Here is a 15,050-nt window from a genome sequence, read left to right on the forward strand (position 1 = left end):
ACATTTTGTGGGGCAGGAGCAGCCCTATCCCCCCAGAGATCCTTGTTATCTATTCCCACCAGTCTGTGGGAGGGGGACACAATGACTGCAACTCTTCCGCAGTGTGGCCTTAAATGATACTTATGAGGGGGAATCCCAAACCCTTGTCTACACAGAAAACATGCACTTGTTTAAAATCAGTTCTTAATTTGATTTAAACCAATGCAAAACCCCACACAGACACTGCCTTATATCGATCTATCAATTTTGTTAAATGTTGCCCCAGTTTAACTAAATTGATTTAAAAAAACACATCTTTAAACTTGTAATATCAGCAATGCCTGAGACAGATGATTGGATCTCTGCATGGAAAGGGAAGGCCCTAAGTGCTACTCACAGGCAATTAAGTAGCTACAGATTCCCCCCACCCCTTCTATGGTAAAGCATTTCAGCAAATGGAAAAGCTTAATAATATTTTTACAAAAGGGGAAAAAGCATTTGTAATTTGTTGCAACACAAGCACAACCAGGTGACATATAATCAAGCATTCCTAGACTGATGTATTACAATGCTTTTCTGCCAACTCATGCCCTGCATCTATGATGTAAGAATTCCCCATCTTTTTTTTTTATTTACTCATGCAGATCATTATGACCCTGCAAATCATTGTGATGTTAGATGATAATATAAAGTCCTTTCCAGCACAGCAAATGTTTTCCTTGAGCATATAAAAGGTTTGTTCATTAAGCACCAGAACAGAAATTATTCCTCAGTGAAAGAGAAGGAACAGGTACTCTGATTCATCTATAATGAGCTATAGGGAAGCCAATGAGCATATAAAAGGTTTGTTCATTAAGCACCAGAACAGAAATTATTCCTGAGTGAAAGAGAAGGAACAGGTACTCTGATTCATCTATAATGACCTATAGGGAAGCCAATGAATCGACAGAATTTGCTTCTTCCAACAGGAGGCCTCCATTAAGAGGCCCCCAATAATCAGACTTCAGGAATAAAAGAGAAAAAAAATACTTATAAATTTATTCTATAAGAAAAAGAAATCTGTGTATGCACCATCTGAACTTTTCTTTGTCTCTATTCTGTGTATGGAGGGCTCTCCCCATTCCAATGTTAACATTCAAAAACAGTTCCATCTGGTCCTAACTGTTAAAGAGGAGCAGACCTCTGTTCAACAGCACCATATTCAAAACTGAAAAGCGTTCTAATTCCTCTAGATTAGAAAACAGTAGACTGGAAAATTGCAGGAGATTGGTTTTCATAGGACCCCTGTTTACAGCTGCTGTCTGTAACAAGACAGCTATGATTTGCTCTGTTAAGGAGCCTGCTTGTGACAAGTGTCCAACTATGAGAGAGAACTTTTGGCTTGCCCAGTAGTACACCTACAGCACTGTCTTTCTTCTCCCTCACCTATTCCCCGCCCCCCATTTTTTTAAATTATTGTAGCTCAGGAAATCAGACTACATACCATTAAAGAGATTAAAATGTTAGCAGTGCAAGAAAAAACTCTTATGAGCAGAAAAAGTTACCCAAGTAGTAGCAAAATAAAAAAAGAATTATTATAAAAAATCCTCTCATAATCAGACACTGCTTTTATCACATCATATGCATTAAACTTCTCTGAACTGATGTCCTTTTCATCCTAATGTACTAAATTAAATATCTGTTCCTTGTAGAATTTGATTCATCTAAACTAGATTAAAATCAAATCATGTACAAAATCAATTTCACTTAAAGTACAATAATCCTAGCCCACTGAGGCCCCCTTCTAGTAATCACAATAAACGCTGCCTCTCCCCCAGGGCCACCCCTTCTTTCTTTCCCCTAGCCTTTCACTGGATGCATAATTTTCATATCCCATTATAAATTGTGACCTTGTATATCTTATTCATATCTTGTCAGAGCAACTTGGCCAAGGAGCTGGAGGCGAGACAACCTCATTCAAACATTCCTTCAGGATTTTCAGGTCAAGTTATTTTTTTTAAATTGGGATTGGTATAAACCTCAAGGGATTTCTTGATTTAAGAAAGAACTGCAAATATTTAAGCTGTCTTGGGGGGATTATGCTGACATTGGATCGTGGGATTACCTCTCCTATAAAACTCAGGGGATTTGGACTGGTTCGGCGTCTCATCAGGAAATTGGGCAAAAAGGGTTCTTACATGATGTTAATCAGATATTCAATCACTCTTTACTGTAAGCGCCTCAAAAGGTAGCAAACAAATGAAAAGAAAGAAAAAAAGCATTGGTTTGCAGATCTCTCTGAAACAGAAGTAATCCTCCAGCATGCAGTAATACTTTGCCTTTCATGTCATCATGGCTCCTCCCAGTAATAAAGAGCCAAATTCTGAAAAAACGTGAGCACTGGTACCTCCCAACAACTTCAGAATTGTTAGATTTGCAGGTGCTCACTATCATGAAGGATGCATCCAATTCAACACCAATACTAGTAATTAAGAACAGTCGGCACTTCTACTGCACTGCACCTGTCATTTGAGCATCTCAATGCACTCTACATTAGTAATTAATTCTCACAACAATCTTTTGTGAGGTAGGAAACTATTATTTCAGCTTAGGTGCTTGGAGCTGGCAGAGGGCTTTAGGGATAAGCCCCCACAGTCTGATTCAGAACTGGACTCTGTAACCATACAGCTCTGAGACAAAGGTCAGAGTAGAGTTGAAACCATGCTAAGAACTGTTCTTTTATTGGTTTCACAGTTCTAACAGTTTCCTTGACTGGGCATGACTAGCTGTGAAACTAGACCTTTCTTCTCAGGATATATAGGAAAAGTAGGGGTCACGGTGGGAGAAACAACAGGAGTTAAGAACACTTACCTGCTAGAAAAAAGGAGCTGTTGTAAGTAGCATCCAGTTCCAATGTGGCCATATAAGGACTCCAGTTGCTTGGTTCTGCCAAATATAAAGGGCCAGCCACAGGAGAGCATGCTGGGAAAAAAAGTTCCTATAAGCGGGCAAACTTTCACTTAGCCAAAGTTAGTAGGAACTAGGAAGTCATTCTTAGGAATGAGGTGCCTGTCATAAATGGAGCTGGGCAAATAAGTAATTTTTCAGTTCATCCAGCAAATTGAAAAATCAGAAAAAATGGTTCCAAAAATGTTTGGAATTTGTCAACAAACCACATGCATTAATTCCTCTCTTTATAACTTTTAGCCTATGGGAGAGAGCATTTGCCTGGGATGTAGGACACTTAAGTTTGAATCCCACTCTAGAACAGGGACTTGAACTCAAAACTTCCCTGTTTTTAGGTAAGCATCGTAACCACCATGTTATAGGGATGCTCTCATTTGAGCCTCTTAAAGCAGTTCTACTTCGGCTAACTACTTATCCATTAGGCCAAAGAGCAAACAGCTCTACAACCTGCTGAGTAAGCATTCACATTGGAGGAGAGATGGATTCAAATCCCTCCTTTGAATCAGACAGAGAGATTTGAATCCACATCTTCTACTTGCTAAGTGAGTGCCTTAATCAGCAGACATTAGAGTCAGTCTCACTTGCTGTCTCTTTGGCTCAATTAATTTTGAAGTATTTCATAAAAAGTGGAACAGCTTCAGCAGGAGAGATTTCACATCACAGAACAGCCTATAGCCTGGTAGTTAAATTGCTCAGGCAAAATCTGAATTGAAGTCTATGCTCCAGAGTATAGCAGTTCAAGCCTCCACACTCTAGTTAAGTGCACTCATTAGTGGTCTACTGACCATAAGGAGGAACACATACACACTTTGCTGGCCTGGAAAAAGGTGTTGTTGTTTTTCCCCAACCAAAAGTAATCCGGGCAAATTCTCAAACAGTTTGGGTTCAGCCAAAACTGCATTTTTTGGCCAATAAACTATTGGTCCGAAAAATGTCACCCTTTTTACTTACTATAGGGATTCTTCCTCCTTCTCCCCATTCAATCACCTCCTCCCCAGAAAGACTATGCTACACTTCTGTTATAAAACCATCTATCAACTAACAAAAGAGATAATCCATACCATAATTTGCTCAACAGGAAACAAAAAAATCTCTGATCAGGAAAATGGTACTACAGTTTTCCTGGAGCTGTGTCAACCACAGTATAGAGAGATGTTCCTGTTTCAAAGGAACAATTTTTTTGCCTCCCTTCCACCCAATACATCATCAGATACATCTCTCCCCTTTCTTCCATGTGTATAATCTCACATATCCCCGGTTCAACATGTTGCAAAAGATTTCAAGACTAGGTTCAAACTGGAGAAGTAGAAGTTAAAATAGTCTGGGCTATAATGGGATACTCAATCATATGGCTGAATTTTTTAAAGGACTCAGACAGGTCCCACTGATTGAAAAAAATCTCTCTCTCAATGAGAAATAATCTACATGACATCTCTTATCAAATCAGAATTTATCTGTATTGGTCAGTTTGAAAAAAACAGACAAGATTTTTTCTTTACATCATTTTTAGGGAAGCCAGGATTAATGTACAATTTCAATGTGTACCAAACAAGGACAAAAGGCTTACACTGGGAAAAAGAACCCTAACTAAACTTGACAGGAAACCGCTTTCCATTCACTCATGGAGAGATTCCAGCACCACTGACAACAAGCCCTGCTGATTCGGGTCAGTCACTTTTCAAGCCAAAGGGAATAATCTTTTCTAACTTCGCTCACAGTCTCATAACTCCTTTATAAATAAACATACCAGAAAAAAAAAAACAGAGAAAACTAGCCATAACAATGCAAACACTAGCCGACAGCACAATAGAATCTGCTAAACTGCAGTGATAATGTTCATGTTCTCGGATGTCTGGAGAGGAAAGATTCAGTCTCTTTCACACAGATGAAACAAGTTTTATTTGCACCATGTTATAACTTTGAATGGTTTGGTAATTTTATGAGCACATCTGCCTGAGCACATGCATTATAAATGCTAAGCACCATCTAAGAAGCCTCTAACTTTTTAAGTTCACACAAGAAAGACTACAATGGAATGTGTAGGATGTTCAACGAATGCAGAGATGGAAGTTCATATTAATGCTCACTCTGGTTGTAAAGTTTTCTTACAAACAAAGAGGATCATATTGTCTGACTGCATCTTCTAGAACCACGTACAAACAAGTCCTCTTTCCACTCCAAACAAAACAACACAGAATAATTTGTAAAAGTCACTCTTCTAGGGGACAGATATTAACAAAAATACAACTGTAAATAATACTAAGCTTTTCTTCTAGGGCTATTGTTTGTACCGAACATACTGGCTAGATCCACCTCCCTTATACCTTGGTGGAGCAATAAGACAGCTGTACCAGTGAGTGAACAAACCCCAGTTAACACTTTCTCAGCAGGCTCAACATCTGTAACAGGTTGTTTGAAACAAAGAGTTGCAGCCCATTACAAAAGACAACTTATTTACAGTAGTGAAATGTTGCAAACAATTCCCAATGTTGTTAACAATGGTGGAGATCCACCAGTGGTAACAATGTTGTGAGCCAATAGCTGTTGCCAGCATTTTAAGCACTATGTTAATGAGACCAGAGATAGACAAAGTGCTTAAAACGTTGGTGGATCATCAACACTAAACAACACTGCTCATGCTGGAGGAGCTAAACTATGTAGACAAGGCTCACAATAATATCCAGCATCTCCATTTATGTATACTGTGACTCAAACAGTTCTGATGACATTTGGAAATGTAGCAGTCATTTCCCAGAATTGGCAAGGTAATAGATAGATTAATAGCTATGCTGACATTCTGTCTGGTGTTTGAAAGGTGATATTTTCTATCATGTCAAAGAATCTGATGTTTCATGTTTTCTTTCTGACTAAACCCAATTTATTAAAGTCACCAAAGTAAGTGTTTTCATTAAAATCTTGTCACCATATCTCTTTAAAAAGATCTCCAAATAAATCTAATCACCTAAAGAACAATCTTCAGTTAATTTTCAAAATGCTTTGTTAACATTTTACAGTTATGGGATGCTTTGATGTCTCTCTTTTTTATGAACTTGCATCATATAAAGCTGTTGGTTTCACACTTAATACCCACCTTTTAATGCATATTATCATGTTAACTGGTAGCTAATTTGTTTTTGGTTGTTGGTATTATATTTTCAAAGACCTTTTAATCATTTTGACAATGTTTTCCCCAGCCAGTTTATATAGCAAAAGTTTTGATCTCCTAAAATGATGTTACTCCTTATGAAATTGTTCTCCCATTTAGCCCTGGTCTACACTAGGACTTTAGGTCGAATTTAGCAGCATTAAAATCGATGTAAACCTGCACCCGTCCACACGATGAAGCCCTTTATTTCGACTTAAAGGGCTCTTAAAATCAATTTTATTACTCCACCCCTGACAAGTGGATTAGCACTTAAATCGGCCTTGCCGGCTCGAATTTGGGGTACTGTGGACACAATTCGACGGTATTGGCCTCCGGGAGCTATCCCAGAGTGCTCCATTGTGACCGCTCTGGACAGCACTCTCAACTCAGATGCACTGGCCAGGTAGACAGGAAAAGAACCGCGAACTTTTGAATCTCATTTCCTATTTGACCAGCATGGCAAGCTGCAGGTGACCATGCAGAGCTCATCAGCAGAGGTGACCATGATGGAGTCCCAGAATTGCAAAAGAGCTCCAGCATGGACCGAACGGGAGGTACGGGATCTGATCGCTGTTTGGGGAGAGGAATCCGTGCTATCAGAACTCCGTTCCAGTTTTCGAAATGCCAAAACCTTTGTCAAAATCTCCCAGGGCATGAAGGACAGAGGCCATAACAGGGACCCGAAGCAGTGCCGTGTGAAACTGAAGGAGCTGAGGCAAGCCTACCAGAAAACCAGAGAGGCGAACGGCCGCTCCGGGTCAGAGCCCCAAACATGCCGCTTCTATGATGAGCTGCATGCCATTTTAGGGGGTTCAGCCACCACTACCCCAGCCGTGTTGTTTGACGAAGAAGATGATGATGAGGAGGAGGTTGTAGATAGCTCACATAAAGCAAGCGGAGAAACCGGTTTTCCCGACAGACCGGAACTGTTTCTCACCCTGGACCTGGAGCCAGTACCCCCCGAACCCACCCAAGGCTGCCTCCTGGACCCAGCAGGCGGAGAAGGGACCTCCAGTGAGTGTACCTTTTAAAATACTATACATGGTTTAAAAGCAAGCATGTGAAAGGATTACTTTGCCCTGGCATTCGCGGTTCTCCTGGATGTACTCCCAAAGCCTTTGCAAAAGGTTTCTGGGGAGGGCAGCCTTATTGCATCCTTCATGGTAGGACACTTTACCACTCCAGGCCAGTAACACGTACTCGGGAATCATTGTACAAAAAAGTATTGCAGTGTATGTTTGCTGGCGTTCAAACAACATCCGTTCTTTATCTCTCTGTGTTATCCTCAGGAGAGTGAGATATAATTCATGGTCACCTGGTTGAAATAGAGTGCTTTTCTTCAGGGGACACTCAGAGGAGCCCATTCCTGCTGGGCTGTTTCCTGTGGCTAAACAGAAATGTTCCCTGCTGTTAGCCACAGGGAGGGGGGAAGGTTGAGGGGGTAGCTACGCGGTGGGGGGGAGGCAAAATGCGACCTTGTAACGAAAGCACATGTGCTATGTATGTAATGTTAACAGCAAGGTTTACCCTGAAAGAGTGTAGCCACTGTTTTATAAAATGTGTCTTTTTAAATACCGCTGTCCCTTTTTTTTTCTCCACCAGCTGCATGTGTTTCAATGATCACAGGATCTTCTCCTTCCCAGAGGCTAGTGAAGCTTAGAAAGAAAAAAAAACGCACTAGCGATGACATGTTCTCCAAGCTCATGCTGTCTTCCCACACTGACAGAGCACAGACGAATGCATGGAGGCAAATAATGTCAGAGTGCAGGAAAGCACAAAATGACCAGGAGGAGAGGTGGCAGGCTGAAGAGAGTAAGTGGCGGGCTGAAGACAGGGCTGAAGCTCAAATGTGGTGGCAGCGTGATGAGAGGAGGCAGGATTCAATGCTGAGGCTGCTGGAGGACCAAACCAGTATGCTCCAGTGTATGGTTGAGCTGCAGCAAAGGCAGCTGGAGCACAGACTGCCACTACAGCCCCTGTGTAACCAACCGCCCTCCTCCCCAAGTTCCATAGCCTCCAACCCAGATGCCCAAGAACGCGGTGGGGGGGCCTCCGGCTAACCAGCCACTCCACCACAGAGGATTGCCCAAAAAAAAAGAAGGCTGTCATTCAATACATTTTAAAGTTGTAAACTTTTAAAATGCTGTGTGGCATTTTCCTTCCCTCCTCCACCACCCCTCCTGGGCTACCTTGGTAGTCATCCCCCTATTTGTGTGATGAATGAATAAAGAATGCATGAATGTGAAGCAACAATGACTTTATTGCCTCTGCAAGCGGTGATTGAAGGGAGGAGGGGAGGGTGGTTAGCTTACAAGGAAGTAGAGTGAATGAAGGGGCAGGGGGTTTCATCAAGGAGAAACAAACAGAACTTTCACACCGTAGCCTGGCCAGTCATGAAACTGGTTTTCAAAGCTTCTCTGATGCGTACTGCGCCCTCCTGTGCTCTTCTAACCGCCCTGGTGTCTGGCTGCACGTAACCAGCAGCCAGGCCATTTGCCTCAACCTCCCACTCCGCCATAAACGTCTCCCCCTTACTCTCACAGATATTGTGGAGCACTCAGCAAGCAGTAATAACAGTGGGAATATTGGTTTCGCTGAGGTCTAAGCGAGTCAGTAAACTGCGCCAGCGCGCCTTTAAACATCCAAATGCACATTCTACCACCATTCTGCACTTGCTCAGCCTGTAGTTGAACAGCTCCTGACTACTGTCCAGGCTGCCTGTGTACGGCTTCATGAGCCATGGCATTAAGGGGTAGGCTGGGTCCCCAAGGATACATATAGGCATTTCAACATCCCCAACAGTTATTTTCTGGTCTGGGAATAAAGTCCCTTCCTGCAGCTTTTGAAACAGACCAGAGTTCCTGAAGATGTGAGCGTCATGTACCTTTCCCGGCCATCCCATGTTGATGTTGGTGAAACGTCCCTTGTGATCCACCAGAGCTTGCAGCACTATTGAAAAGTACCCCTTGCGGTTTATGTACTCCGCAGCTTGGTGCTCTGGTGCCAAAATAGGGATATGGGTTCCGTCTATGGCCCCACCACAGTTAGGGAATCCCATTGCAGCAAAGCCATCCACTATGACCTGCACATTTCCCAGGGTCACTACCCTTGATATCAGCAGATCTTTGATTGCGTGGGCTACTTGCATCACAGCAGCCCCCACAGTAGATTTGCCCACTCCAAATTGATTCCCAACTGACCGGTAGCTGTCTGGCGTTGCAAGCTTCCACAGGGCTAACGCCACTCGCTTCTCAACTGTGAGGGCTGCTCTCATCTTGGTATTCATGTGCTTCAGGGCAGGAGAAAGCAATTCACAAAGTTCCATCAAAGTGCCCTTATGCATGCGAAAGTTTCGCAGCTACTGGGAATCGTCCCAGACCTGCAACACTATGTGGTCCCACCAGTCTGTGCTTGTTTCCCGAGCCCAGAATCGGCGTTCCACAGCATGAACCTGCCCCATTAGCACCATGATGCATGCATGAGCAGGGCCCATGCTTTCAGAGAAATCTGTGTCCATGTCCTGATCACTCACGTGACCGCGCTGACGTCGCCTCCTCGCCCGGTATCACTTTGCCAGGTTCTGGTGATGCATATACTGCTGGATAATGCGTGTGGTGTTTAATGTGCTCCTAATTGCCAAAGTGAGCTGAGCAGCCTCTATGCTTGCCTTGGTATGGCGTCCGCACAGAAAAAAGGCGCGGAATGATTGTGTGCCGTTGCTCTGATGGAGGGAGGGGCGACTGAGGACACGGCTTACAGGGTTGGCTTCAGGGAGCTAAAATCAACAAAGGGAGTGTCTTTACATCAAGCAGTATTTCAGGCAGGACTTCACGGAGGGTTCCAATAAGAAATGGTGCACCTAAGTTATTGTTCTTATTGGAACAAGGAGGTTAGCCTGGCCTCTGATTGATACATGGCTAGATTTACCTCGCTGCACCTTCTCTGTGAGTGACTGCAGTGTGACCTAGAGGAATGAGTCCCCTAGACGGGAGGAGGCAAATGAGTACAAAACAAATCTGGTCTATTTCTTGTTTTGATCCACTCCATCTATCTTTTACATCTTTGGCTGGCAGCAGATGGTGCAGAAGGACTGCATGCCATCCACATCTCATGGCTGCTCGGCAGAAGATGGTACAGTACGACTGCTAGCCATCCTCATCTCTTGCCTGACCGGCAGAAGATGGTACAGTACGACTGCTAGCAATCCGTATCGCCTGCCTGCTTACCATAAGATGGTTCAATAGGACTGACTGCAGGACTAAAGAGAATGACCTGGTCAAGTCACTCCAAATTTAGTCCCTGCGCCCATGTCTGCCCAGGCGCTCCCAGCTGACGTGGCCAGGAGCACCTCGGACATGACGATGACGGCTACCAGTCATATTGTACCGTCTGCTGCCACAAGGCAAGGGGTTGCTGCTACTGTGTAGCAATGCCGTATCACGTCTGCCAGCTCCCAGGAGACATAGGATGACAGTTACCTGAGCGGGCTCCATGCTTGCCGTGGTATGGCGTCTGCACAGGTAACTCAGGAAAAAAGGCGCAAAACGATTGTCTGCCCTTGCTTTCACGGAGGGAGGGAGGGAAGGGGGGCCTGATGATATGTACCCAGAACCACCCGCGACAATATTTTAGCCCCATCAGGCATTAGGATCTCAACCCAGAATTCCAATGGGCAGCGGAGACTGCGGAAACTGTGGGATAGCTTTCCACAGTGCAATGCTCCGGAAGTCGACTCTAGCCTCGGTACTGTGGAAGCGCTCCGCCGAGTTAATGCACTTAATGCACTTAGAGCATTTTCTGTGGAGACACACACACTCAAATATATAAAACCGATTTCTAAAAAACCGACTTCTATAAATTCGACCTTATTCCGTAGTGTAGACATACCCTTAAAGTCAGTGGCTTCTACTGTCACAAGCAGTACCCCATTCACATAAAATTGAAAGAAGCTCAGCATTCTGTGTAAAGGTTTAGTCCAAACTGATTCGATAGCAGTAAAAACTGTGTTGGATCACAAGCACAGCAAACATGGTTTTATTCCCAGAATATTATTGTCCAAATTTTCAGTCTATGTTTCATCTGACCTCTACATTTCTTGCAGTCTAGTGCTCACAGCATTTATATGCACACAAGGCATTCAGGGTGAGCTCCACAAAGGTGCTTTGATCCTCAGGTTTAGGGCCTAAGTCTCGGGTTTAGGGCCTAAGTCCAGTTTTGGCTCCACTGTGATCCACAAAACTCCCACTGAACCCTATAGACACTTCTACTCACTCAGCAGCTAAGTTTTCAGGATAAAAGTTCCCTCATGGTATCCACTCTGCTGCCTCACTGTAAGCATCCAGATACCTATTTGCTTTCTAAGTCCGAGAGAAATTCAGACACCTAAGTCGCATGCAGGGTCTGGTCCAGTGGGCATGCTCAGAGGCTGCCTACTGGATCAGTTCCCATTCAAAATCTGCTATTGGTGCCCACATTAGAACTTTTAGTGCAGTGGTCAGAGCACTCATCGGGGATGTGAGAGACGCTGGTTCAAACCCCAGCTCCCACCAGAGAGGGCGAAATGATTTCGACAGGGCAACCTGTCATGTGAGTGCGCCAACCCCAAGCTATGAGATATTCAGTCTCTCCTGTTGAAGATGTTCCTCTATGGAAAAATAATGGAAGAGTGATTGGAACAGGGAGACAGGACCTGGGATCTCCCATATGAGTGCTCTAACCACTGGACTACAAAGTCCCTCTCTCTCAGTGACTATTTATCCACAGTGGAATAGTCGTTGGGCCAATTTTGAAGATTGGTCTTTAGAGGCAGAATGTGTGCAGATACACAGATTGCCACACAGATCTGCCAACATACCTCAATTGTGACCAACAACACATCAGCTATTCTGGTCCTGAGCATCATTTGAACAAATGCTGTTAATCATACTAAACTGTGCATGTTTTTGTGACAGGCACAACTGGGGACTGGGATAGGCCAGCAAGCTTATTTCCATATGTGACATAAAGCCAGAATTTTAACTTGGGTTTTTTAACCACAGCAACAGACACCAAACAAATATTTTAAATGTAATTAGAGTGAAATTTAGGTTTTACTAATTACAAATTGATTTGTGAGCTGGCTAGATGACCTGGTAGGGGCATGGTTATATGCTGACTTTGGAACAATCGAGTACATAGCCTATTATTTCTGAAGCTGAGTGATGTGGAGGCTGTGCCCTTGCTCTGGTAGAGTGAACACTGTATCAATATCATTCCATCATGATGACTCAGGTGGTAGCATTATTGCTTCTGGGCCTGGGGGCCGTTGGTCCAAATCCACATGAGGACTAAAGAACAAACAGTCTGGCTATGGGCGTTTTGGAAGTGAGACCACTAGATTCTGAAATAGCTCTATGCCAGTAGGATTGATTTCAAAAGATTTCACATATCCATGATATAAAGCACATTTTAATTAAGGAAGCATTTACGCAATGAAGCATTCAAAGGAAGTAGCAACTCGCCTTTTGACCTTGCTTTGTGGCAGCCAAATCTGAAGATAAAAAAAAATCTCCTAAAAAAACTTTTTACAAAGAGTACGGAATAACCAGACAACATCCCTTCCTCTCTCTAAAACAGGTTCTAATATACAGGGCTGTCTATGCTAAGCATGGGGTATTGTCTTCCTTTGCCTTCATGTATTAGTATTTAATTCATTACTCTATAAAGCATTTGAGGTACCTTGAGGATAGAAGGAAGTATAGTAAACCAAAATCCCCTCCATTGTGCAGCTGTGAGAACAACTCTTGTTGGCTTAAAAAGAAGCATCATTCACAGGCTTTAAGAGGCTGCTGCACCCTATCCTCTCAGCCTCAAGGCATTGCTGTGGTTTGGGCTGACTGGAGGGAAAGACTGGGGGGTGAGAGGCTCCTTTAGAAAATGGTGATGTGAAGCAGGACACAAAGCCAAATTGCAGCAAGAGTAGGAAAAATCTGGGGAGAAAGTGCATGAAAAATCAGACACTTCAAGAACCACAAAGCAACCAACCAACCCTCTTTGATATACTGCATCAGCTGATAGCAGCTGCTGTCTATGGGAAAAGATGAAGGGAAAATGAGAGTTGGGACAAGTTGCTAAAATACAGAGTGTGAATGCTTAGTGATGCTTGCTTTGTGTCCACCAAAACACATGGCTATTTTGAGCTGGCAAAAACAAATGCTTCACTTTCTGTTTAGAACCAGCTCTTTACAGGAGAATCTGTAAATAGAAAGTGGAAAAGCTAGCATACAGTTAACCTCTACTTGTTGCTAAATACAGCTATGCATATAGTAATTCATGTCAATGTTAGCAATAGACTATGTCACTTCAGAATGAAGCATTCTTGCTGAAAACATTCTACTTTAATCAGGAGCTGACCTATGTCATTAGACTCTTGAAATCAGTAACTTTGCTACTGGTACACCTATAGAAGAATGGTCTTTTAATTATAAGTTTGTGTGACATTAACTCATTTGAATTATGCATAAAAGTGGCTCTGGTATTGATAACCTTTTTCGCTTTAGGCTGGAATTTGTTTCAGTGACTAAGGTAATGTTGGGTTTATTTGTTTACAATGATTTCAATGAACAATCAAAACAAAGCCAATGTGTTTGAGAACTTCTCCACCTGTCACAAGCATTACAATGGTCACTTATTAAATTACACACAGGCCATCGTTCAACAACTTGAAGTGATTGTCTCCAGGATCAAGACTGGATTTTCTGTATAAATTGAAGATTTGAATATTCGACTCTCAGGTCTCTTATTTCCTCTTAAAATGTCATAATGAATTTTCAGCTTTCTGTATTTCCACAGAATAAGTATGGGATTTTTTCTCTCTTTTTTTTTTTTTTTTACAATGAACCTGGTGTCCCCATTAGTGAACCATGATCCCTTACCAAAGGGTTATCCCTCTGCTCTAATTCAAAGCTGATTGAGAGCAATTTAATAGTATAATTTTTGGCTCCTTCAGATTCTGCCTTTCATTTTCTACCACTCAGTTCAGCCAGGAGATACTTACATCAGTAAAATTTACCCTTTGAGGAACAAAGGCATCTGATCCTAAGATATCTGAACCTAATCTCTCTTGCCCTCACCAACAATAGGAAACTAATTTGAGCGAAGATGTCCACACTGGAGGAAGTGAGTTACAGAAACCAAACCTTCCCCTTTCTTCTGCTTGTGCTACTGACAAGTTAGGCTATTGGAATCTGCAAAAAATAAAAAATAAAAAAAAATCTCACTGGGAGTTCCCAGGACAAGGTGTCAAACACGTATTTCAAATGGATGAATCTCTGGGTGAGTGAAACAGTTCACTTCAATCCCAATAAAACTATTGCAGATTAGAAATTGCAGAACTCATGTAAATGTTGCAATTCAAGCGCTCACGGAAGAGTTTGCAATGCTCAAATGTTTATGTACATATTAACAAGTCAGAGTTCTTTCCCTCTTCAATGAGGGTTCTTTGTTTTTGTTTTTTGCTTCTTTATTGGCTTCCTTTAAACACCACTCTTAACTGGGGAACAAAATTTAAGATCTCTCTTAAGAAAGTGCTGACTAGGCAAACAACTACTAAAGTGGCAGTAATAAAAACGGCCCAAAGAAATTATAGTTCTTTTTTTCTGAACCCCATCACAGGAAAGATCTTTACTGGTGCAGCTCAGGAAGGGTTTGTGCAAATAGGACTAAACCATCTTTGTGCTCTACCAGTCCCGGGCTGATCTGTACTGGGCCAGCATCAGGGCTTTACTCTGGGTTGGCTGTCTATGGCCTCACAGGACAGTTCCTTCTGACAGCTGGAGATCACCAGGAGCTACACCCCAACACCCTAGGGCAGTTGCAAGAAGGTGCCACTACATCAACCCTCCAGCACCAGAGTACCATGCTATACACAGAAAATCCTCTGGGGCCAGGTATGGCAGCTTTATGAAAGTTTTACACTTAGGGCTGGTCTCCACTACCTGGG

The 15,050-nt window shown here is 42.8% G+C and overlaps 2 protein-coding genes across 19 annotated transcripts in view; one reads left to right on the top strand and one right to left on the bottom strand.

Annotated features, from left to right (window-relative positions):
• The window catches only part of PCDH9 (protocadherin 9), an 894,725-nt gene that overhangs the window by 722,581 nt on the left and 157,094 nt on the right, over positions 1 to 15,050 (bottom strand). The gene's annotated exons all lie outside the window — the stretch shown is intronic.
• On the top strand, positions 6,547 to 8,248 carry LOC140907184 (uncharacterized). Its single transcript, XM_073332533.1, has 2 exons — positions 6,547 to 7,084; positions 7,673 to 8,248. Exons 1-2 carry the CDS (start codon positions 6,547 to 6,549, stop codon positions 8,128 to 8,130), a joined length of 996 nt encoding a protein of 331 aa, XP_073188634.1. The 3' UTR covers positions 8,131 to 8,248.

Source organism: Lepidochelys kempii, chromosome 1, assembly GCF_965140265.1.
Source record: "Lepidochelys kempii isolate rLepKem1 chromosome 1, rLepKem1.hap2, whole genome shotgun sequence".
Lineage (NCBI taxonomy): Eukaryota > Metazoa > Chordata > Testudines > Cheloniidae > Lepidochelys > Lepidochelys kempii.

Bases quoted from the DNA above. Each gene is read 5' to 3' on its own strand.
- LOC140907184 (XM_073332533.1), top strand. From the start codon at position 6,547: ATGCAGAGCTCATCAGCAGAGGTGACCATGATGGAGTCCCAGAATTGC. The intron at 7,085-7,672 runs GTGAGTGTACCT...TTTCTCCACCAG, and splicing joins AGGCGGAGAAGGGACCTCCA to CTGCATGTGTTTCAATGATC.